The sequence below is a fragment of the Montipora capricornis genome, chromosome 1, assembly GCF_036669925.1.
Source record: "Montipora capricornis isolate CH-2021 chromosome 1, ASM3666992v2, whole genome shotgun sequence".
NCBI classification, from domain to species: domain Eukaryota; kingdom Metazoa; phylum Cnidaria; class Anthozoa; order Scleractinia; family Acroporidae; genus Montipora; species Montipora capricornis.
In genome coordinates, this window is record NC_090883.1 from 31,485,816 (window position 1) to 31,508,315 (window position 22,500).

General features: G+C 38.3%; 2 protein-coding genes across 7 annotated transcripts in view; one reads left to right on the top strand and one right to left on the bottom strand.

Moving 5' to 3' along the window:
• Positions 1-21,397, top strand: part of LOC138038614 (cyclin-dependent kinase 6-like) — a 26,163-nt gene extending 4,766 nt beyond the window's left edge. For 2 of the 5 annotated variants that reach the window (XM_068884608.1, XM_068884615.1), the window contains exons 3-8: positions 10,330-10,737; positions 13,302-13,440; positions 16,107-16,274; positions 16,632-16,792; positions 18,049-18,184; positions 19,261-21,397. In XM_068884608.1, the coding sequence (XP_068740709.1) occupies positions 10,529-10,737; positions 13,302-13,440; positions 16,107-16,274; positions 16,632-16,792; positions 18,049-18,184; positions 19,261-19,413 (966 nt within the window). In that variant the 5' untranslated portion in view covers positions 10,330-10,528 and the 3' untranslated portion in view covers positions 19,414-21,397. Of the gene's footprint in view, positions 1-9,710; positions 9,731-9,963; positions 10,108-10,229; positions 10,250-10,329; positions 10,738-13,301; positions 13,441-16,106; positions 16,275-16,631; positions 16,793-18,048; positions 18,185-19,260 lie in introns of those variants that run through there. The other 3 variants (XM_068884627.1, XM_068884599.1, XM_068884621.1) reach the window with 3 other exon arrangements.
• LOC138038603 (THUMP domain-containing protein 1-like) overlaps positions 20,385-22,500 on the bottom strand; it is an 8,818-nt gene continuing 6,702 nt past the window's right edge. Inside the window, exons 6-7 of one of the 2 annotated variants that reach the window (XM_068884589.1) lie at positions 22,177-22,500; positions 20,385-21,354 (exon numbers count right to left, since the gene is read on the bottom strand). The exon at positions 22,177-22,500 is cut by the window's right edge and continues 43 nt beyond it. In XM_068884589.1, coding sequence (XP_068740690.1) covers positions 22,211-22,500 — 290 coding nt within the window. In that variant the 3' untranslated portion in view covers positions 20,385-21,354; positions 22,177-22,210. Of the gene's footprint in view, positions 21,355-21,465 lie in introns of those variants that run through there. The other variant, XM_068884583.1, reaches the window with a different exon arrangement.

Here is a 22,500-nt window from a genome sequence, read left to right on the forward strand (position 1 = left end):
AGTGAGATGAATTACTTTTCACTTAAGTCTCCGATGTTAGCAGAAGCAACAATTCTGCCGGATTAATCGCCATTATGTGGTTGTTGGATTACTAGGGAGGTTTTTTTCAGAGACAAGGGTCAAATGGCTTAAGAACCAACCGGGAGTTTAAAAAAATATACTTACTACGAAATCCCGTTACAAAGGACTCTCGTTACATTTCAGTAATTAATCCCGAGCAACAAATGAAGTTATCAAGCCTTTTTATCATAACATCATCTCTAAAGACGTAAAAAGAGATCATTCAAACCTGCAATAGTTCCATTTGTCTTTTTTCATTAAGATATCAGGGAAAGTACTGATTCTTTGTGGTTCAAATAAACAAGATCTGAAAACATATCAGTTAAAATAAGACTGAAAAGAAAAGGCAGATCCTCTTATCGGTTTTATACGTACAGACCTGGTTTTCACTAGCAACGCAAGCACATGCGCATGCGCCCATAAGAGCGGTTAAATGGGGTTGACGCAAGGATAAGCACAAGGATCAAACTTTTTTCTTTTCCTTGTGCTTCCGCTTATACTTGCGTTCGCTAGCGTTGTGTGGAAGCGAACACACAGCCTATGCACAAGGAAATTTGCTACGTCTGCCTTTGTCTGTCTATTTTAAAGCACTCGTCCCAGATTTCCCACGTCTTAGCGTTTCAACAAAATGGCGGAGGATGTGGTTAACGTTGACGCTTTTGGCGCCGTTCGTTTTCACTTAGTATAAGCTACTTATGCTTGCGCTTTGTGCTTGCGTCGCTAGTGCAAACCAGGCTTTGGCTTAGACTATGTGATTGTTGCTACACTAAGTTTTAACAAACTGTATCTTCAGATTTTGAAACCAAATACTCGCTTCCAAAAACTAGGTTTTCCTTGTTTATGATACACTATTTACAAGTTGAGAACTGGCCGAGAAAAATGGAGAACAACGGCGTGACTTCACACCGTGAGTAACTTTTCTCCCCTATCAAGCTCTCTGTGAAATGGTGAACTGAAGCAATTTGTTCATGAGAGTCGCATAACTAAAACGTGGTTTTAGTTTTTCACTCATGCGAGCGAGTGATTAGGATTATGTGAAATTTCGTATATTTGACCTGCCGAATGGAGATGAAATATTTATTGATTATCTAACTTACGCTGTAATGATCCTTCTAAATTTCCTTTTATAAGTTTAACGTGTCTGTGGCTGCCTCTTGTACATTCGGCCGACAGGAATTTTCGCAAGACTGTTAAAATACACCGTGAAGAGTGGCAAAAGATAATCATCTAATCAAGAAAATATATAATGAACTACAGATACCACAAACTATAGAAAATAATGCTTAAGTGCAAAAGAGCGAATAAATTACATGGAGCGCTCCAAAAAACAACTCTTGCCGATCGATTTTGGGAGGTTTTCCACAAGCATATTTGTAAAAACTTGAACGTCTTGCAACGAAAGCTCAACGACTGAAGGTAAAAAATTAGGGCGCGGTCACTCAGCACTTGCCAGGGATACCGCTGAGACGATACAATGGCAGCCGTTTTCTTTGACCCGGGAGACCAACACGGGAGTGAAAACCAAGCATTTGATAATCCAAGCTAGCACTTCATGTTCGCTTACAAGATTTACCTACACCACTCTCTGGGTAGGCCTTTACCGATTGTGCTAGCATAATTTGGTTAGGGTTAGCATAATAGGTGTCTTTTCAATTTTTTCTTGAAGAAAACAGTACATGTACAAGAATTATGACTCTCGTTGAATTGAAAACTTGATGTTTACATTTCATTCTATGTACTTATTGACTGAGTGGGAGGGCCGGACGGGAAAATATTTGGCCCGAGGTCATGGCGTACGCACCGAGTACAGCGAGGTCCGTGCGCCATGACCGAGGGCCAGGAGCCCATCTGGAGCGTGCAACTTCCATACAGCGTCTGTGAAACGGCGTTTTCACAAGTAGGTTTATTTTTAGACTAGCCCTTCCCGCGAATTAGGTCAAAAAACAAAGGCAGTTCCGGTTCGGTAACCCTATGACATCAGCTTAATTTCTTGTAATTGGTCATCGGGCTGCTGTGGGAGTCTCATTAGCGGGAATTTCAATCTAAAAATAACCGTACTTATGAAAACGCTGCTGCACTAAAATAGGTAAGTTGCACGCTCCGGGTGATGGGCTCCTGCCGAGGGCCAAATATTTTACCGTCCGGCCCGACCTAACTCAGTCAATAAGCATTTTATCATATGACCACCGCGCTTTTCCCTTTGTTTGTTTTTTTTTTCCGGGTAACAAAATTCGGAATGTTTACTGACGTCGCTCATTTTGACCGAAAAGTCGGGAACGTCTTACTTTCACCCTTAAACAATACAATCCTGCAATCCCGAGAATTTTTAATTCTCCGAAACGGAGAATAACCATGCATTCTGAAGGAATAAGACTGCGATGTAACCAAGTGAAAAGAAGCGTTCCTTTGTGAACGATCCGGAGCAATGCGGTACACAGGTGCACATCAACGTCATGTGATAACTGGTGGAACGCAATAAAACGCGATAGACTCTTACACAATACAATGAGCGGCCGAGTATTCCAGCTTGCAAGCCACGCTGAACTACTTAGAATAATAATTAAGTCCTTGAAAGAACCATGAAATTAATGAAGGGTGAGAATCACGGCATGTGAGATATAACCTTTGAAATGGTCTATGAATAAAATCCTTTCATTTTTTAAAGGAAAGTAATTAATTTAGTAATATATAGACCCTTATTCATGAACTATTTCATAAGTCTCGGTCAGTGTATTATCCGAGCTTGGGGAAAGGCTACTTAAATGTCCTTAAATGATTTCACGAATCTAAAAGAGACCTCTCAAACTTCGAAGGGTACTCATATATACACCAATTGCAATATCTTGTGCAGTGAAGTTTTATCAAAACAATTATTCCTCAGCAGCTGAGTTAACTTGGAACAAACTGATTCAACGATAACGCGACGCAACGAATGCCTATTGAAGCATCAAACGAAGTTCTAAATCGTTACCGTTAGATACGGTTCTTGATTATGGCCAGCATGACGCAACGTGAGATAAAAATTCCAATACGCGTGTGAACAAAAGATTGTGTGTATTTTACGATATTTATAACAAATATGCAGTTCCAAGACAGAGAGAATGCGTGTTTTTCCTACGAAAGTCCAAGCTCTTTGAAAATACCTCACCGACGCGTGTAGACACCAATGTCGCTATTTCAGCTATGTTTTATATAAAATATGACAAAAATTGTTTTATATAGAGATAGGAACCCAATCTAAAAGCCACGCTGAAAGATATTTCACATGTCTAAACCTTTTCCTGCCCTTTTTAATCATAATAAAAATGGAAATATAAGCCTTCTGGCTGAAGTAAATTGGATATTTTTATTACCAATTTGTCCACTTCCCGCTGAAGGGGATTTATTTTCTGAAAGAGGCATCAATGAGATAAATAATCTGTTTATTGTTTTATGAGCATGAATCTCATACAAATAAAATCGACAGAGGGCGTTCAGTATATATATAGACAAGAATACAATTTGCAGCATTCCATATGTGGCACGCAAAGAACGACGTGAGTCACTTAAAATTTAATTTAGACTATTTTAAGACAAACCAGTCAGGGAAAAATCCAACCCCTTTGTTCGATTGGCTGTGAGCAGCATAGAAAGCAGAATTGTGGGTCACTTGTTTTGTTTGCGTGAGCCTTCGATACCTTTAAGCCGGAAAAAAGCGAGATTATCATCTTTCTGTACTTTTCCGAGACTCTCGACAAAGGGGGTGAATCGATATTCGGAAATTGGTCATCACCGCGGCAACCAAACAGAACGTCTTTTTGTCTTTTAAGTTTATTTTTTCCTAGTATCACAATTAACATCACTGTGTGAATCATACAAAGAATTTCCGGTCGTTTCATGGTTGGACTTTCAGTTGACGTTTAAATACAATCCTTTGAAAGGCTCATTGCCAGATATATAATTTAATTTCGCAAAGAACCTTTTGACCTCACCACCATTATAAACTTAAAATGTACGGCACAAAAAAGATGGCAGTGCTTTCATTTCTTGGTCGATAGTTTAAATTAAGAGCAGGCTACCATAAAAATATCTCCATCACAGTGGAAAAACGAGTTTCCTTTCAATAACATTGTCCCTAAGGAAGAAAATTTGTTTTGCCTTGAAATGACCAAGAATAATGACAATAGGTCAGGGTACTAGATTCTTAAACATGATAAGCTTTAATGCAGCCCATTTGGGCAGACCACCCCCTTGAGGGATGGGCCCATCGGCCCTAGGGATGGGCCCATCGGCCCTAGGAATGGGCTGCAAAGGAAAGGAAAGGAAAGGAACTTCTATTTAAGTGTCTTGTCATTCTAGCGCCGGAGCACTAATTGGGGACACTGTAAACTGCAATTAACAATTAAGACAAATCAAATGTTGGTTTTTGAGGAGAGGTACCTGTAGAAAACCTCTTGGTGCAGAGTAGAGAACCAACAAACTCAACCCACATATGACGCCGAGTCTGGGAATCGAACCAGGGTCACATTGGCGGGAGGCGAGTACTATCACCACAGCACCATCTGCCTGCACACCTCTGGAAGTCTATGCACTGTTTAGGGTGTGACGAGATTCTATCCCTGGCGCTTTTGCCTCACGCGGAATTATATCGTAAAGGAAGCCTGCGCAAATACATAAAAAACAAGGACAAAGCAATCAGCTAGCAGCTCAGAGATTAAGCATTTCGATGTTGCTACCAGAGGAAATGCAACAATTGATGTAAAGGTAATTGTGTCGTGATTCGATTCGCCTCGCGGACGTACGAAACATTATCCACGAATCAACACCGCTTTCATCACCCTTGGCAAACGACACTTGCATTCAGGATATCAAAGGTGATAGGTCATGCTTACATCAACGGATGAACTGTTCATTTCTGACCAAGCTCAGGACGTGGATGACCCAGAAACAAACGAGATCCGAGTGGCTATATTCAAATCAAGACGGTAAGAAGCTGTTTCGACCAATCACAACAGGCTTTTAGTTCATCCAATCATATCTCTAAGCGAAAGTGTGCATCCCACATTAGGAGAGAAAGGAGAAGACGATTAAGTGATCTTTTATAAAATCTGTTTTGCCTTTGACTGGATGATTACAACTAAGCGAGTAATGTGAAGTGTATCGATACAAAGCTAGAAAAAAAAAACGCTTTGGCGGGAAACTGACGCATTCGACAGGAAATTAGTATCGATAAAACTTCTATAGTTGGTAGATTGTTGCATGCATGACCTGAACGTGTTTTGGCCTGTTCAAAAAATATGCAGTGACTGTCTCTAAACAGACTCTATCTAAGCCGGAAGGGTGAAAGTCTATGCCGGAAATAGGTATCTGCTTTTTTCAGCGACGACCATGAGATTTGATGTAGATCCTTAGTCTAATTTTGCCGATGAAAGCTCATTCCTCTTGTATGAACAAATATCATCAAAGTTGCCTGAGAATTCACTATTATGTTAGATTTTTCCGCGCTGTTGACTGCCCAGGGAGAACTTCTATCTCCAGATCTCTCCGGCTATACTATGGAGATAATGACTTTCTTATCTATCTCCACAAGGGTTGTCAGTTCATTAGGGCGCCCATTTTTCTGCCACTAAGTGCACGTGGATGGCATAAACTCTTAATTTTCTTAGAGAACAATAGTTCTCCAATCCGGTTTGCTGAAACGATCACAGCACAAGTCTAACAGAAGCTATAAGCCTGTTACAAAACCTGTTTAGTACATAGATGGCATTGCAGGGTAGGACGGTAGATCATCTCTTCTTCCAGTGAGTAATCTCTGTAATCTCAGAATGCCACGGAAAAAAGGCGTTCATTACGTCACCTCAGATCATGTTGTTGCAATCCGATTGCTACATTGTCACAAGGAAACGTCAAGACAAACGAGTCTAAAGTCCACTTTGAAACAGAATCATGCAAGGATGTTTACATAGATGAAGATTGCATTAGGAAGATAGCACACGGAAAAACAATTTTAGGGCTCTGTTTACATGCAGAAATGTAGGTTAAGATGGCTCACAATTGATAGAATGGCGTTACTTAACACTGGTCGCCGATACGTTTGTCTTGGTAGGATAATCTAAGTAAAATGAGTTTACAAAATGCTGGTATCCTCTTAGCAACAGGAATTTCCTATCTTTTCGCCTGATACTAGGCAGGTCTTTTTAGTAGCACTAAGGCTATGAATAACTTTTTTCACGTAAAGGCTCGGGGCAAACGGCAAACGGCAAACGAACATCCGTTCGACTTTGTTGAACGATGTTGAACTGATGTTGACTGCTGGGGTGGGCCAACGGTTTCGACAACATCGGTTCAACAAGTTTTAACACTGTTCAAAGAGGGGGGGGGGGGGGTGTTGGGGCTGGGGTGAATGATTTCAACATCGATTCAACAAGTTTCAACACGCTTGAAAGGGGGGATGGGGGTGGGGCAAACGATTTCAACATCGCTATTCAACAGCGGATATTAAAGTAAATGTTGACTGAGCCGTATGCATGTGCTGTTAGGATGACCATGAGCTAACTGACGATCTTCCTCCTTCCTTATCAAAAAAATCCCTGAGTTGTTTGCAGTTTGGTTTCTCAACACGCTTGTAGATGTCAGTTAACGTTTTCATTTTTTTTTATTTTTCCGGTCTTTGATACTTTTTTAATTCTGATTGGATCACTGGCAAATGATTGGCTGCTGCTGCTGTAAGGTGATTGGCCAAGAGTACAAGAACTTTGAGGAATTACGGTTGTGAGTAATCAATTCGGAGCGATTGGCAACTCCAGGAAAACTCAATGCTGAGGCTACCTGAAAACCAAATAAAGAAATGAAATCGAAGAGAACGCAATGAATTAATTTGGATATTTTTCCGTTTGGTTTCAGCGAGGTTTTGCCAAGTTTGGAAAGTCAAATTGCGTATGCTGTCTTTTTTTATACCAAGATTCTTACTGATGCTTACCTAGAAGAATCGTTTGGTAAACTTTTTCTGATTCAATGATTACCTTGACTCACGAGTGGAACACTTTTGTCAGTCTATGAGAAAGGTATCCAATCATCTAAGAACAAATTCAATGATATCAAAAGTTACTATTAGGGCGTTGTCGGTCACACTGTACAATTTTTCGATCAACTTGTCTCGTAACCCCATGGCGAGACAAGTTGCACGAAACATTGCCCAATGTAGCATACCTTGCAACCGCCAAAAACGGTGCGAGACAATTTGCAGAAACCGTTGCGGAAAGTAGAATATACCATATTCGTATTCTCAGTATTGGACTGGAACTAGCTTGCAATAGAGGCTAATGCGGGGGAATCTCTCCAAATGCAAATACTTTTTAATATATTCCACCGCATTGGCCTCCATTGCAAGCTACAGTTCCAGTTCAATATTGAGAATACGAATATGGTCTAAGTTCCCGCCACCCTTCACGCAACTTTGCGACGTACAAGGAACTTTTTAAAATTTTTTAAAGTAAAATTATACTTACGTATATACTTACAACATACTTACTACTTACACTACACTTTACACTTCTTATACTTGCAATACTTACAATAGCTTACGATATGATCGCTTGCAATAGCTTACAATAACTTACAATATGTTACAATACAATTACGCTAATCAAAATAAAGTTGGACTGCTTACAATGCTCTTTTTGTTGTTTGTGCATTAATTGATCAAAGCTTTAATAATAATAATGATAATAATAATAATAATAATAATAACAATAACAATAATAATAATAATAATAATAATAATAAGATATTTATATAACTTGCAATATTTAGGATGTTAATTCTCTAAAATTCAATGGGTTATTAAATAAAAAGCTAAAAGTTTTTTTCTCCGAAGAGGGCGGAGGTAGATTTTCAAGGTTCAGCAACATACCGTATAATGTCTTGCATGTCAGCGGACCAGTTGAGGTGGAAGGCGTAACTGTGTTCAGTTTAGAGCCTTCTTGCACTAGTTTCTTCCAGTTTTGGGGAATTGAAGAAAGGATGCTATAATATTGTAAGAAGTTACAATTTAGATTGAATTTATTGCAAAAAGAGTTAAACGGATAGAAACAGCCTTCACAGGAGTCAAAAAGGTCCGATATTTGTTTTACTTTTACTTGATACCAGTGTGAAAGGTATATCATTTTCCTATTCACAGTTATAAATTGGTTGTTTCAGATTATCTGTGAGAGCTCATCAAGCAACTTGTTTCACGCAATGTGAGAATTTTTGTCGCAACAAAATTGGGAGACAAGCTGCAAGAAATATTGCCGAGTGTAACAGCATGCTATTCGCACAGCAAGTCTGCTGTTTGGGACACTCTTGATTAAATTTTGCTATTCTCGGCCGCGCATGCATCTGCCTACGGCTTTTGCAATCTTGTCTTAAACGTGTCGAATGAACAAACCTTAGAACCCGCGCGTGGAATCAATTGTCACTTTCATCACTTGCAATAGAATTCCAATGCATGTGATCGCATGATTTATTCCATTACGGAATGTTCTCCCTTCTGAGGCGGGTCAGACACCGTCTGTAGAGTATTTATGAGAATAGCTAGCTCGTCCACTGGTTGTGAGCTGTTATCATCAAGTATTCAACACCATTTTGGAATTTATTTTTAATATTCTAAACAATTTCTGTCCTTAAACAACCCGAACGTCGTCTGACTATAAAGATAAAAAGAAATGAGATTGGATGCAAGAAGAATTCTTTGTGGAAAGAGTTGTGAGTTGGTTTTCAAGGAGTTGTAGCAAGTTCAAGAAGTTGTTCGAGTTTTTTACAAGTTTTAACCGTTTCCATAGCATTAAAAAAGTAAGCAAATCAAGAGTTTCATAGTTCTTCACTTATTTTCAAAAGTTTATTTTACGATCTAACGGGAAACAGATTATAGGTGGCCATTAAAATAAAGCTTTTTTTAAAGTAGCCACTAAAACCCAAAGCCTTTGCTTGAATCACTTCTTTTCATTTGTTAGTTTGCTATTTCTTAAGAATAGAACGGATGCATAATTTTCAAAAAGAAATTTTATACAATGGAAGAATTGAACACAGTTGGATCATCGGGGAATTTGGAGTCTGGATATGCTCAGTTTATCCTTCTGACAATCAGAAAAAGGTGACTTTCTTTCGTACAGTCCACCTTAAAAGAAACATTATCAATTAAATAGGAGGTTATCCAGAGTCTATCCAAGAAGGAATTTTAACGACCTTTTTTGAATATTGATGAAGTTTAATGACATCAAACTGTTAATTGGGTATTCGGAGAACGCAAGCTACCGTGACGATGGAGATATTAAAGACAGTGAGAAATCACTGGAGGTTTCCACCTTTTTGTGCCAGCACTTGATTTTGAGAATTGCACGTGATATTGCCGCCTTTGTTAGCAAGACATGTGTCTCTTAATTTCCGATATTTCAATTGCTTCTTTCGTTGCCGAGGTAACGGGTCAAATCCATTGCAGATAAGATCTAGAAAAATGTCTTGAGATGTCCACATCGCGGGACACTGATAAGCCTGTGACTCGTGCATTGGGTATTCTTTGGCCCTTGTGGTCTACATCGCTCGTTAGAGTCAGAGCCAAGGAAAGAGAATCTGTTGCCTGTGCAGTTTCTTTGACAATGTGTCGTGGGAGAGTGAAATCCGAGCTGGAGGGGCAGATGTTTAGCCATGTGCGGTAAAACAACATAATTTGTTTGAGACATGGTTTGCTTTCCGTTTCCATCCAGTAGGTGGTCGGTGGATTTCTTTTCACCTTTTCTCAGGCAGAAAATTATGTTTTGTAGGAGAGTTAATTGTCGTCATTGGTCGATCTCGTCGAGGGCGTGACGAAAACCGACCAATGATATACTGCCTAAATTCCGATACACAAACTTCTTTAGCCTCGGCAACCAATCAGAAGCCGTATGCCAACAGGAAATAAATACCCTGAACTGTCGCACGTGGAGTCAGTGAATCGTGCAACCACTTTTATTTTGTAGGTTTATGTGACTTTTTTCATTCATTCGAACTTCGGGTCGTGCCATTGTTCGAAACTAATTTAAAGTTGGATCGGTGAGTACACCGCAACACGTAGGCCAAATCTACCTCTAAACTGTAAAGACCTGGCTTTTCGAATTTTCGCTTGACAAGAAATCCTGATTCAATTGAAACCTTATGTGATTGCTAATTCCTTAGAGAACAGAGCGGAATTAAAGTTGAATATTTACTTTCTTTTTATGAAGCAGTATTGAATCTGTTAACGTGTTTAGCGAACCATACTATTGCTTTTCTCAGCCCATAGGGAACTCACAGACTGGGCAGATCTTCATGGAATACTGACGTTGATCTGAAGATTTCAAGCAAGTTCGCCGGCAGCAGAAGAAGGCAGAGAGTTTGGTGTCAGCAAGATCATCGCCATGTCACGCTAAGATGAGCAAGGCCACGAAAAAAAGAAAGTAAACTTCGGCTTTCCGATTGCGTCGAAAATACAGCCATGGCTAAAAACTACGAAGAAGTAGCTGAGATCGGCAATGGTGCGTACGGTATTGTCTATAAAGCCCGTGACCTTCAAAATGAAGGACGATTCGTAGCACTAAAGAGGGTGCGAATTGTAAACAGCGAAGAAGGAATGCCGCTCTCTACAATCCGTGAAATTGCCTTTCTCAAACAGATCGACAACTTCGCCCATGAAAACATCGTCAGGTACGTTTTGCTTAAGTATTGCCGTTAAATTTAAAATGTTATTCCGGCGATACAGCCTTTTTTTGGGTGTCTTAACGTCTGGAATCTTGCGAAGCCATTCATGAGCTTTGCCCAACCCTCCATCAAATTTAAACATATATTTTTATTGAATTTTCTTTTGTGTTTCTTGCGCTCCGATTACTTGGTTAGAGTCGAAACAGGCATTTCCATAAATTCTAAATGTAGAAAAAATTAAATTATGTCAAGTTTGAGCGTCATGAGACATCATTTAAAATGCAGGTTTTTTGTTTGATGATTACATTCCAAGGTCTGTTGAATCGTGGTTTCACAATACAACGTTGTCCACTTCATGCACAGATTCGCCTCAGGGGATTTTCGTTTAGGTTTTATTCACTGGCTTAAAAAAAAGTTCAAGTTTAGAAGGTATTTTTCTACGGGTACCATACAAGAAATTAATTTGACTACGAATTTTTGTTTATTCGCCGCACAATTGAGGGCATTAGGCTTTCATTTTATTTTGAGAGAGGACAATTTCAACCATAACGAATAATTCGTCTCCCGTTTGAGTACAAACCAGTACACGAGTTTACCTTATGCAATTTTATAATAGCCGGATTCTGATAGCGTTCCAGAAATTATCGAGGAAGATGCAGAGGTCGCGAATCTAAACAACCCGAGCTGCTGTGTTTATGTGGAGAATTTCACCGGAAGTGAAATGTGCCATGGAACGGTGATTTGATTGGCCAAACGATTTCCCGCGACTTTGAAGGGAAAATTTAAACCCCGCGTTCGAGCGAAAATAACACAATTTTTCGTTCGCCGAGAGAACTGTTTTACAAGGACAATGCCGCAATTAAAGGCGTTTTTTTGACAACACAATAAAAGTAAAAGAGCCATGTTTACATAACATTTATGCCTGCCTTCACAAAGAACACGCATTTAAACATAACCTGTGGAATATTTACACTATCTCGACATCTCCAGTTTCGGAAATTCGAAGTTTCAACATAACTCAATCCAATTTAAAAACGCGCTCTTATTTCTCATTCTGCGTGGATTGCCATCGAATTTGACCTTTTGCACTTATACCACTTACAAGGACACACACAAAGAAAGAAGACACGCTTTGGAGTCAGGATTGTGAAGTACGAATATTAAAAGCAACCGACTTAGTTGACAGCCCAGACGGCGGTCTATCTGCCTTCTGAGTGGTTCCTTCAAGATTGGGGTTAGTAGTTGACAAAGAGGATTTAAAAGCTGCACAGTTTGTATTTCGTTTTTGATTTGGCTCCTAAAAAGTTGCGCTGCAACTTAAATTACAGCCTCTAGGTAACGAAGATCTTGCTTTTAATTCCTCTCTGTTTCCGATGTTAGGTCGCAAGGAAAAACCCCATTGTTATTTGTATTCTTTTTGTTTAATTGTTTGTCTATGAAAGCTATTCCTGGATGGAATTTCAAACAAATCTGGGCAAACATTTGTAACTCTGATGTTTTGATACTAGACTGGGATAATGTTAAATGGAAAAAAAAAGTTCTTTTAAGTCTCGATGTTGACGATCCAGCTTAATCAGAAATATTCACAACTGACACTGACATGTGTGGTTTATAATAATTAATAAATACATTGCCTTCATCATGATAAAATCCCACTGTTTTTCTCACTCATTTGTTTCTCTGCATTTCCGCATCCAGAATTGTTAAATATTAATTTAGCCATGTTTTCATTTCATTTTGGTCTTCCGGTAAGTATTTCCTCCCCCCTCTGTAGGTCGTGATCTTATTATACAATAATCTTAAATCATCAAAATATACTTTAAACAATGGATCTCCTCCAAGTGATGTGAGAGCCTTTTCTTCATGACTTCACTTGGAAAAGTTGATTGAGTTTGTCCCTGGGATATTAAATAACCTATCAACAGCTTAGATTTGAGAAAGCTTGGAGTTCATAACCTCTTGTTCTGCCTGTAAAGCATTTGTTTGGTTATCTTGGAACAAAAATTATTAAAACGTGCAAATTGGCAGGCAGTTATAGTTGCATTAATTCTGCTGCAATGTCTTTTTCTCACTTTCAAAGTATGTGGAAAGCTTGGTTCAAAATCAAAGATGCTCTGGAAGAAATTGAAGATCTCAATAACTATCCAGTGGGACAGACAAAAGTTGAGCGTTGAAAGTGATGATGAGTAAATCTAGTGAATGATTCAGGATTCCTACAATGTGTTCAAGTTTGCAATTGGTTTCGGCTTTATTCAATCCTATACGAAGACAATTATTTTAGGTGGAACAAACCATGTTGTGATCAAAAAACAAATAGGAGAACAAAGCAACAAATGTAAAAACAAAAGAACTTTGTAGAATCTTTCCTAGCAGCTGAAATTTCTTTGTGGTAGGGTAATTTGATACTTTTGTGGCTTTAAATTCCCAGGATTTCTTTCAATCAACTGGGTAGTTGAACCCCCAATCCTCGTTTCACTTAAAAGCTTTGTTTATTTATTTACCTTTTAAATTAAATCAGACATGGAGACATTATCCCTTATTAGTCAGTTATCCCTCTTTTCGCTCCATAGGTTACTGGATATATTCCACACAACCTCTCCCTCAAAGATGGAAACCCATTTGTCATTGGTATTTGAGCATATTGAACAGGATCTCAATGCTTACATTGAGAATTGCCCCCAACCTGGCCTACCAGAGTGGAAAACTAAGGTATGTACTGCTTATTGAAACACACATTAAAAAAACCCTTCAGGCTGATATTAGTCCTTTTTATATGAACTAGTTTTTGTCAAGTCTTTACATGTAAACATGCTTTGGAAAGTAGGCTTTTGCAAACTTTAAGATCATTGGGTGATTCACCATTATTTTGTCACCCTCTCCCCAGTTTTGCTACCAATACCATTAATTGAAGTGCTACTACGACGAAAAAATCAGCATTCTTCTTTTTCTTTGGATTTCAAAACTATGTTAACTAAACAGGAAGTAACCCAAGCTTTAAGCCTAACTGATTTGAAAAAGACACCTGTTTATTTTAACTGGAATTTTCCTTTTTAATGGTCCTCCAGTGTTAAGCAAACACACTTTCAAAATTTTAAGAAAAAAACCATTCTTCAGTGATCTGTTGATCATGGTAGCACTTTGAAACACTGTTCTCGCTTGTCAGAAGACCATCTCTCTTATTTAACTTTCACAAAATTTGTGATAAAGCAAGTCTAGAACTAAACTGCACACAAGCTACGTTTTGCTAATAGATTTTTTATGCCACCCATTGCAAGTGATACTCAAATCAGTGATCCAGGACATTACCTTTTTTACTTGCCGTGGTCCCAAGGACAACAATGAGGGAAAAATTTTTCAAAGCCCCCCTGCCCCCATCCCCCCAAGGCATTTGTTTCAACGGTGACAACGTTGAAATCATAACAAAAAGAGTACAGTGTTGTGATCATAATTATAAACATAAAAAACAAGTGTCTAAAGGAATTTCTCCTAAGAGCTGACAATGCACATCTCCGTCTTCTGAGTTATTTTCTCAGTTTGTTTTTACTGGTAAATAGAATGGCTCCTCTCATTGATAATAATTGTCAACTTACATGTGTAAGTCAATCAACATGCAAAGTCTCCTTTTACGTACAATCAAAGCTGAATAAAGCAGCTTTTGAATTTGCAAGGAAATTGCAAGCTGAAAAGAATGAGAAAAATGATGACCCAGCTGGTAAATATAACCCTTTCCCCTCCTGAATGAGACTTCTAGATTTTACTGTCTAATGCCGGATAATTTCACTCATCAATGCAGGCAGCTTCAGGGGTGAATGAGTTAATTAACAACATCAAGGTCCACTCAAAAACTATGTCCCCTTTAAAATATTCTCACATTTTCCACAGACTCCGGCAAATAATTTCAACTGTATCAAAAGCAATAAGGTTATTAGAAGCAGAGTCCAAACAAAATGGAAACTACCCGATTTGTGCAATTATGAGACTCGACTTGTGTCTTTGTTGTTTCACATGGTTTGGTTTTCACTCTAAGCTCTCCCACAATGTAGCTTACGAATGATTCAGGACCATGAATCATGACAATACATGAATGTTCTGAGCATTGCTTAGTTGTCTGTAAATCAATGTTCAATGCATCAAGCAGAAAGAAAATTTATGGAAAAAATATTACAGGTATTATTCAAATTAAGCATTCATTTTTGAAGCAAAGACAACTCCCATTTTTTATCTACACTCCCTTGAGTTGAAAAATCTTTCAGACAACTTTATTTATGATAAATTGTCAATCTCTTCATGTGCCACTGCCCAGGTTAATAACACAGTAATAATTTATTATGAGCCTCAAATATTCATACACGAAAACATGGTCAAGTTTTTGGTTTCAATGATGCATGAACCCAAAACGTTTTATGTTGAGTTAGGCAAAATTATCCCTGGAACAAATATCTAGCATTTGTGGCTGCAAATTACATGCAACATAGTTGCATGTGCAGATATACATGAAAAGACTACCTTGGGTTGTCTTGTTTATACTTGTCTTGTCTGTATGTAAATTTCAAAGGGCTTTTTTTTATTAGTGGACCTTAATTAGCAAGACAGTATAAACATGTAATTTCATGGCCTGCGTAGCAAGAATTCCTGTTCGACAGAAGAGCTTCGAAGCAATTTTCCGCAAACTGGCTGCGCGAAAGTTGGGGCACTTGCAGTCTCTTGCTCCACCTTTTTCGCGGCCAGTTTGCGGAAAATCGTTTCGAAGCTCTTCTGTCGAACAGGAACGCTTGCTACGCAGGCTAGTAATTTCATGTCTTAACTTAATCATGCAAGGACAAAGTTATCAAAGATCCATAGCTAGACATGTTACATGTACATTTGCATTGTAAAGCCAGTGAGAGCATAGCTCTATGATTTGCGTGCTATAGAAGCATTAAGCAGTTATTATACCAGCTAGAGTGATTGAAATTGTGTTAATTAATCTAACTTAAAAGTCTCCCCACAAAAATCACGAAAAACCTTCAACAATGTTATTCACCTCTCCAATGAATCATACAAGTAATGTTAACTTGTTTGTAAATAATAAGATGTATGAGGATTGAGCATTTGTCTCATGTAGTCATGTAGGTTGTAAACCGCAACGTTTGAAATGCTTACATTACTGCTGGTCTCCTTCAGGCTACACGCTACAATGTGTATCATGGTGGTCTGCTGTGATAGGTGGACTTGACTGAATGTTTTCTTTGAGTAATTTCCCGAGAAGTTTATTTACCCCCATGATCACCAATAATGACCTTCTTTACAATAATTCAGGGGAAGTAGTTTAGGGGTGCTTCCTTAAATTTCAAGCCATTTTTTTATTAACTAAATATTTAAACTCTTTGTATTAGGATATCACACATCAGCTGTTAAATGGTGTGGATTTCCTACACTCTCATCGGATAGTCCACCGAGATTTGAAGCCACAAAATGTCTTGATCTCAAAAAGCGGCCAGGTAAAGATTGCCGACTTTGGTCTGGCGAGGGTCTTCAGCAATGCAATGGCTTTGACATCAGTGGTAAGTAGAATGCTTGCTCCAGTCCTACTGCGAGAACACCAATAGGCTTAACAGCGTTTTGCATCTGCACTCCCAAAGCAATCTTTTGTAGGGCAAGAGCAACACTTGTCAGGAAAATCACATTTTGCTATCAAACGGTGTTTAAGATCTTAATAATTGCCATGGGGAAAAAAAAACCCTTTTTGGATCTTTGAGGATCCTGCTAAGTCAACAGTGAAACTTGGTACGATGTGCAAAAAATATTCAAGGCCTTGCAAGGACTTTGAAGGATTCTGTTGAGTACCTTTTGAGAACCTTTTACCAGACTTGAGAGTTTCCCTTAACATCCTCTTTAACACACAAATTGCTTCATCACAGGTGGTAACCCTGTGGTACAGATCTCCTGAGGTTCTTCTTCAATCAAGTTATTCAACACCTGTGGACATTTGGAGTATTGGCTGCATCATGGCAGAGCTATACAACAGAAAACCACTATTTGAAGGGAAATCTGATGTGGATCAGCTCCACAAAATTTTTAGGTAATGCATTTTGTAGGGTCTATTGGTATCAGAGGCCAAATCTGTATTTTGTCGTAACATTGTATGTTGCTGTGGTTCCTGAAGTCCTGAGTCAAAGCATGTAAATTAATACTGCTAGCCAGTTGGCTCAGTTGTTAAACATCGGACTACTGTACAGGACATCCAGGGTTCTTCTAGAGGTCCTTCAAAAACCGAGGAAAAAGCTATGTGATGTTCTTAAATATGGACTTTTAACTGCAGACCCCTCCTGCAACTTGCATTCATAAAATTCTAGGTGATGTGAAGAACCCACACACAATTCCCAAAGAACATAGTATGAGGTTTACAGTGTTGCCATTTGTCCTTGTAAATGTCACACAATCAATAATATTTGAGGCTGCTCTTAACTGCCTGGCCCGGGTTGCTCGAAGCATGGTTAGCCATAACCAGCATTAAATACCATGGAAACCTATAGGCTTTAATACCTCTTAACCAATGGTTAGCACTAACCAGGCTTCGAGTGACTGGCCCCTGGGTGGTGAAACTCAAGTTTACTCTGGGCACAGGTACAATATTTCCTAGGATCCATCCTCTGTACAGAAAAAGTAACAAAACCTTGAATGTAAATGGTAGTGGGTGGCAAGTTATTTTGGAGTAAGAACCCATCTCACAGCTCTTGTATGGGTCATTAAACACACTCAGTTGACAAGAGCAGGGAATGGAGTTCCAGGCATTATGTTTACAACTAACCATATTGAAGGCACGTGTACGGTGTAGGTTCTGCTCATGATTTCAGTACTTTAGGTTCTAAAGTTAGGTTATTATTATTATTATTATTGTTGTTGTAGTTGTTGTTGTTGTTGTTGTTGTTGTTGTTGTTGTCAGGAGGCAGTGCAGCCCAGCTAGGGTGCTTGCCTTGAAATCCAGGGATCCCAGGCTCAGGACTTGTTCTGACGACTGGTTGAATTTGTTCCTGGTAGTCTCTGCTTCAACTTCTCAGCTGCACTTGTAAATAGCAAACTAGCTTGCCTCCAGCCAGTTGGGATTCTTAACAGTTGTTGTTGGCTGTTCGGTTCTGTTGTTTCGTTGATTGTGTTTCATTGGCCCTGAAAAGCCCCTATGGGGAGTGGTCAATTAATTATTTATCGTATGTATTGTTGTTGTTGTTTTTTGTCACTTAACATGACAGTTATCCCTTCAGCTAGATAAGCAAACTTTAAGCTTTTTCAACAAAGCCTGCTTGACACATTTATGATTATATTTTTTACATTTTTCAGTGTTGTAGGAACACCAGCCCGAAGTGACTGGCCGATAAATGTTGCACTTCCCTGGTCATCATTTCCCAGACTTCCTCCATTTTCTCTGTCCGAGTTGATTCCAGAGATGGGCAAAAGTGGAGTTCAGTTACTCAAGGTTGGTGTGCCTCTCTGTATAACCAAGCTTAGTTAACATTAATAAAAGTCAAAAATTCATTTTCTCATAGGGGTGTCATACTTGTTCAAGTGACTAAATTAGCTTAAACAATTAATAGCACCGGCTGTTCTCAAGCTGAAAATACTTCCAGAACACAACTGCTATTCCAAAAATAATAATAATAAGTACCAGTAATTCATTTTGTTTCTCAAACCCCTTTTCCCTCTCACCTATGCATAATTCAAACACAATGCACTGATATGAAGGTATAAAAGTTAATTTCCGTTTTTTTCCGGGTGGGGTACTGCCATATATGGACTATATAGGTATGTGCTGTTGTGAAGGGTATGGTCTTCAAGCAGTTTACTCTAGCATAGAGTATATAAATCATAGCCTTTCCGTCTAGAATAGGGTATCATTTTTCAGGAAACGGACCAGTCGGTTGAAGATTTTATCAAGACTAAGGAAACCAGAACTTCCCACTCAAGAATACAAAAAATTCAAATCGGCAAAGTTTACGTAACTCAGCCTCAACAGTGTCAATAAATGGCTACCATGAAACACCTCTGGATATTATTAACTGTCAAGAATCGGAATTTAGACGGAAATCGGTGGGAGTTTACTCTTGTGTAGGGTAGCAAAATTCAGTTGAACTAGCTCTGGTATAGGCTAAGGGTTCCAGGGTCCCAGCGGCACATCCCCACCCAGAAATTCCTAAAGTGCCCCCCCCCCGGCCAGCACCAACTTGACTGTATGATGTCACCACCCCCCATCCTCCCCCCACTCCCCTTGCACAAAAAAAAAGAAAACATTGCCAAAAATTAATTAACATGTGCTGGGATTTGTTCATCTGAAGAACATGAGAAAACATGAAAAACTGCCTTGAACATAGCATGTGAAAAAGAGAGCTAAACATTTTGCAAAGCTGCATGGGAAAAATAGATGTAATGATTTTGAGAGAATCCTCCTTAACATTCTTCCAAAGAATTTTGAGGATTCATGCTCTTTAAGGTCCTAAAAAATACTTTTTGTAGGAGTAAAGTATCTTAAATACTATATCTTGTGTTACTTTGCAGAGAATGCTGACATTCAATCCACAGCGAAGGATCTGTGCTATGGAAGCCCTTCAAGATGAATATTTTGAAGAATTTCATGACACTGATAAAGAAAACATCAGGAAAAGTTGTGCAAACATTGGCAACCAAAGAGAAAATACACAAACTCCCTGACAAAAGTGCATTTAAAGTGAATATACAGACTTAAAATCACACAATGGGTGTGAACTCACTTTGTTTGCCTCCATATATATAGGGAATGTTTTAATGAATTGTAAGCACAAAAAAAGACAGAAAATGGAAAGACTTGCTTTTATGTAAGATTAAGGCAAGTTTTAGTTTGTGCTCACTTTGTGTGGAACAAAACTCAACAATATTGAAAGCAGACTTTAACTAAAATTAAGCTTAAGTTAGTCTTTAATGGTGGTTTTAATCGGCATTAAGTGTGTAAAATTCGTAGACGGAATAGGTTCAAAAACAACCTGTTAACTTTGAAATAGATTTTAGGACGTTCTTTTTTTTTAACTTTGAGCCATTACTGATCAAACAAAAGTTACCTGATTGGCATAAAGGTGTGTAATATATTACTTTTACAAAATGCTGGTAACTTTACTATTTTTGGATCAGTGATGTAGATGCATTAGACATGTCAGTTTTAGTGTACAGAGTAAACTGCATATTCTGAATTCTGAACAAAAATCCTAGTGCGACAAGATATTTCAGGATTAAGGCCATGGTGTTGCGCTTTGCAGTCACTCAGTCTCCACTATCCTTTGTAGACTGAGCAACCCCAAAAAAATAAAACAAATAATATTCTTTTTTTTTTAATGCTAATAAGCCTTTCCTAGCCTTGCTAGAATGGGCAACATTCAAAAGAATATGTAAAACATGGAGGCTAGTAGGTTTAGTTAGTGTAAACAATAAATCAGGTGACTGGCAGTGTGGCAATTGTCAAAGGAACAATATTCCATAGGTTTCACAGTGGTCCAGGACATGTGGCATTATCCTGCCTTTTAAAATTCTTATTATTAAGTTAATATGAACAGGGCAAAAGTTACAGAATAAACTCATTCTGTGGCCCTACTAGCCACAAAGCTCAATTCGTTCAGATCCTGTTTATTGTTTACTATCATCAATAATATTGATTGATGTTAGTCAAATAGTATAACCTCATCTAACTTAGAGTTCACGTGTTATTGAAAACTGCATAACAGTCATAGAGGGTGATGATTAATTTGATTGTGTGCAGACTTACAAGGGAAGGCTGTGTTATTCAAACTCTGTTCTCACAATGAAATCTTTTGTATCAAAAGGTTCTTTTTGTAACCTTGTTTTGGTGTGAAAATTACGACATTTACACTCTACACGAACATAAACTGTTGGAAATAATAAGTTCTTCTGGTATAGTAGAGTATCATACTCTGAACATTAAAAATCTGTGTGTCACATTCAACATTTTGCACTTTGGTGCACTGGTACTATTTTTTCACAATTTTACTTATTATACATTGTATTTTTTTAACCCATTGACTCCTGGAGGTGCCCGATTGACAAGTAAAATTGTCTAACTGGTTTGGGCGTCAAAGGGTTAAAATTAATCATTTGTTTTTGAAGGTATTTGATAAGGTTCATTTTACTTCATGAATAATCTTCTCTGTTTTCATTATTCTGTTGAATTGCAGCAAAATTTTGAGATGTAACAGCGAGAGACCCCGGCAAAAAACTTTTGGGAATATCATTCTCTTATTTTAGCTCACGCCTAAGTACAACAGTTTTTTTGTGTGGGTTATGATCTGTTAATTGTCTTGAAATTTGGATGTGATTAATAAAAATAATAAACAAATACTGTATGATTTTACTATGGTAAAATTGCCCGATTTTTATGGAGAGTTAATGAACAAAAAAAAAGGAGAAGCCCTTGATAATTTCACAGTTGTAGTAAAGAGTAAGGCAAATACTGAAAACTGCCATCTAAATGCATGGTTGACTAGGATTATTGGGCTTTTTCTTCATGGCACTGCTGCATTCAGAGATTGTGTGATTTTACTGATGACATTAATAATTAATGAATGATTGTGACATTTAAATGTCTGGTTTTTTTTGCTAGGAAGTGTTCTGAAAAAAAAAAAAAGAACATTGTTGAAACAAAGTTGATCACAATATTTCCCTGTTTTTGTCTAGTTATTTCTCTACATTAAAGAAAAATACAGTTACTGCAAACAGGACTGGGAACCTCCAAGCAAAGTTTATTTCCCTCAAAAATCGAAGGGTGTAAAGGCCAAGGTGAAAGTTGAAAGTTACAGTTCATTGTTGTGCCAAAATTGGAACAACTCAAACCTCTTAAATTACAAAAATGCTAACCTTAGATCTAAAGAATAGTGTTTAGGCCGGGTCTGCTAACTCTGCAAGCCAGCGAGCCATGCAAGCCATGGAAATTTCACATTTAAGTCTAAGCACCCATTTCAAATAGCGCTGATAAACAGTTAATTAAGTCTAAGCACCCATTTTAAAACAGTTAGCTTTCAATAACTATGTGACTCGCATGTTGACTTGCATGACTCGCATGCTCGCACATTGCATGTAGTACAACTCATTCAGGCCTAATGTTAGCGTTAATAAAGGTTTGGGTTGTTTCATCTGTGGTGAAACAATGGTCAACCTGCAACTATAACCTGCAACCTGCAGTTAACACTCTCCCCTCAAAAATGGCAAATTATAAAAATATTTCTTTGCCAAGCAATGTACCCTACAGTAATTATTTTTTTCCATCACTACGTGGTGTTCCATAACACGATCCCTAAAAATAAAATACAAAATGTTTTCGATGCTCTTGTACTCTCGGGATACCCAACAAAATGGGTAGTAACACCCAAAGGTTTTGAGGCTCTTTTGAGAAATGAAGACCCAAGTTTTTTTTACAGAGATGAAAACCAGTACCTTTGTGTGACCATAGCATGTTATGACAATAATATTACTCCCTTGCATTTTCATAGTTACAATCTCCCTCCCTTGAATCCAGCTTTGTATCTTGCTGGGATGAGTCGACAGTGAGAACAGTCTCATTCAAAGTTCCAGAACATTTCCTGACAACATCTTTATTTTCTGCATTTGTTTGATGTCCCAGTGTTTCACCAGAATCGCAGGAATTCCCTTCAGTTTTAACCATATCTTGATTATTGTTGCCATTGGTTGCCTTGGTATGTTTTTGCATTGTTTGGAGTTTGTTGATCTCCTTGTTGATTTCATGCACATTGTATTTTC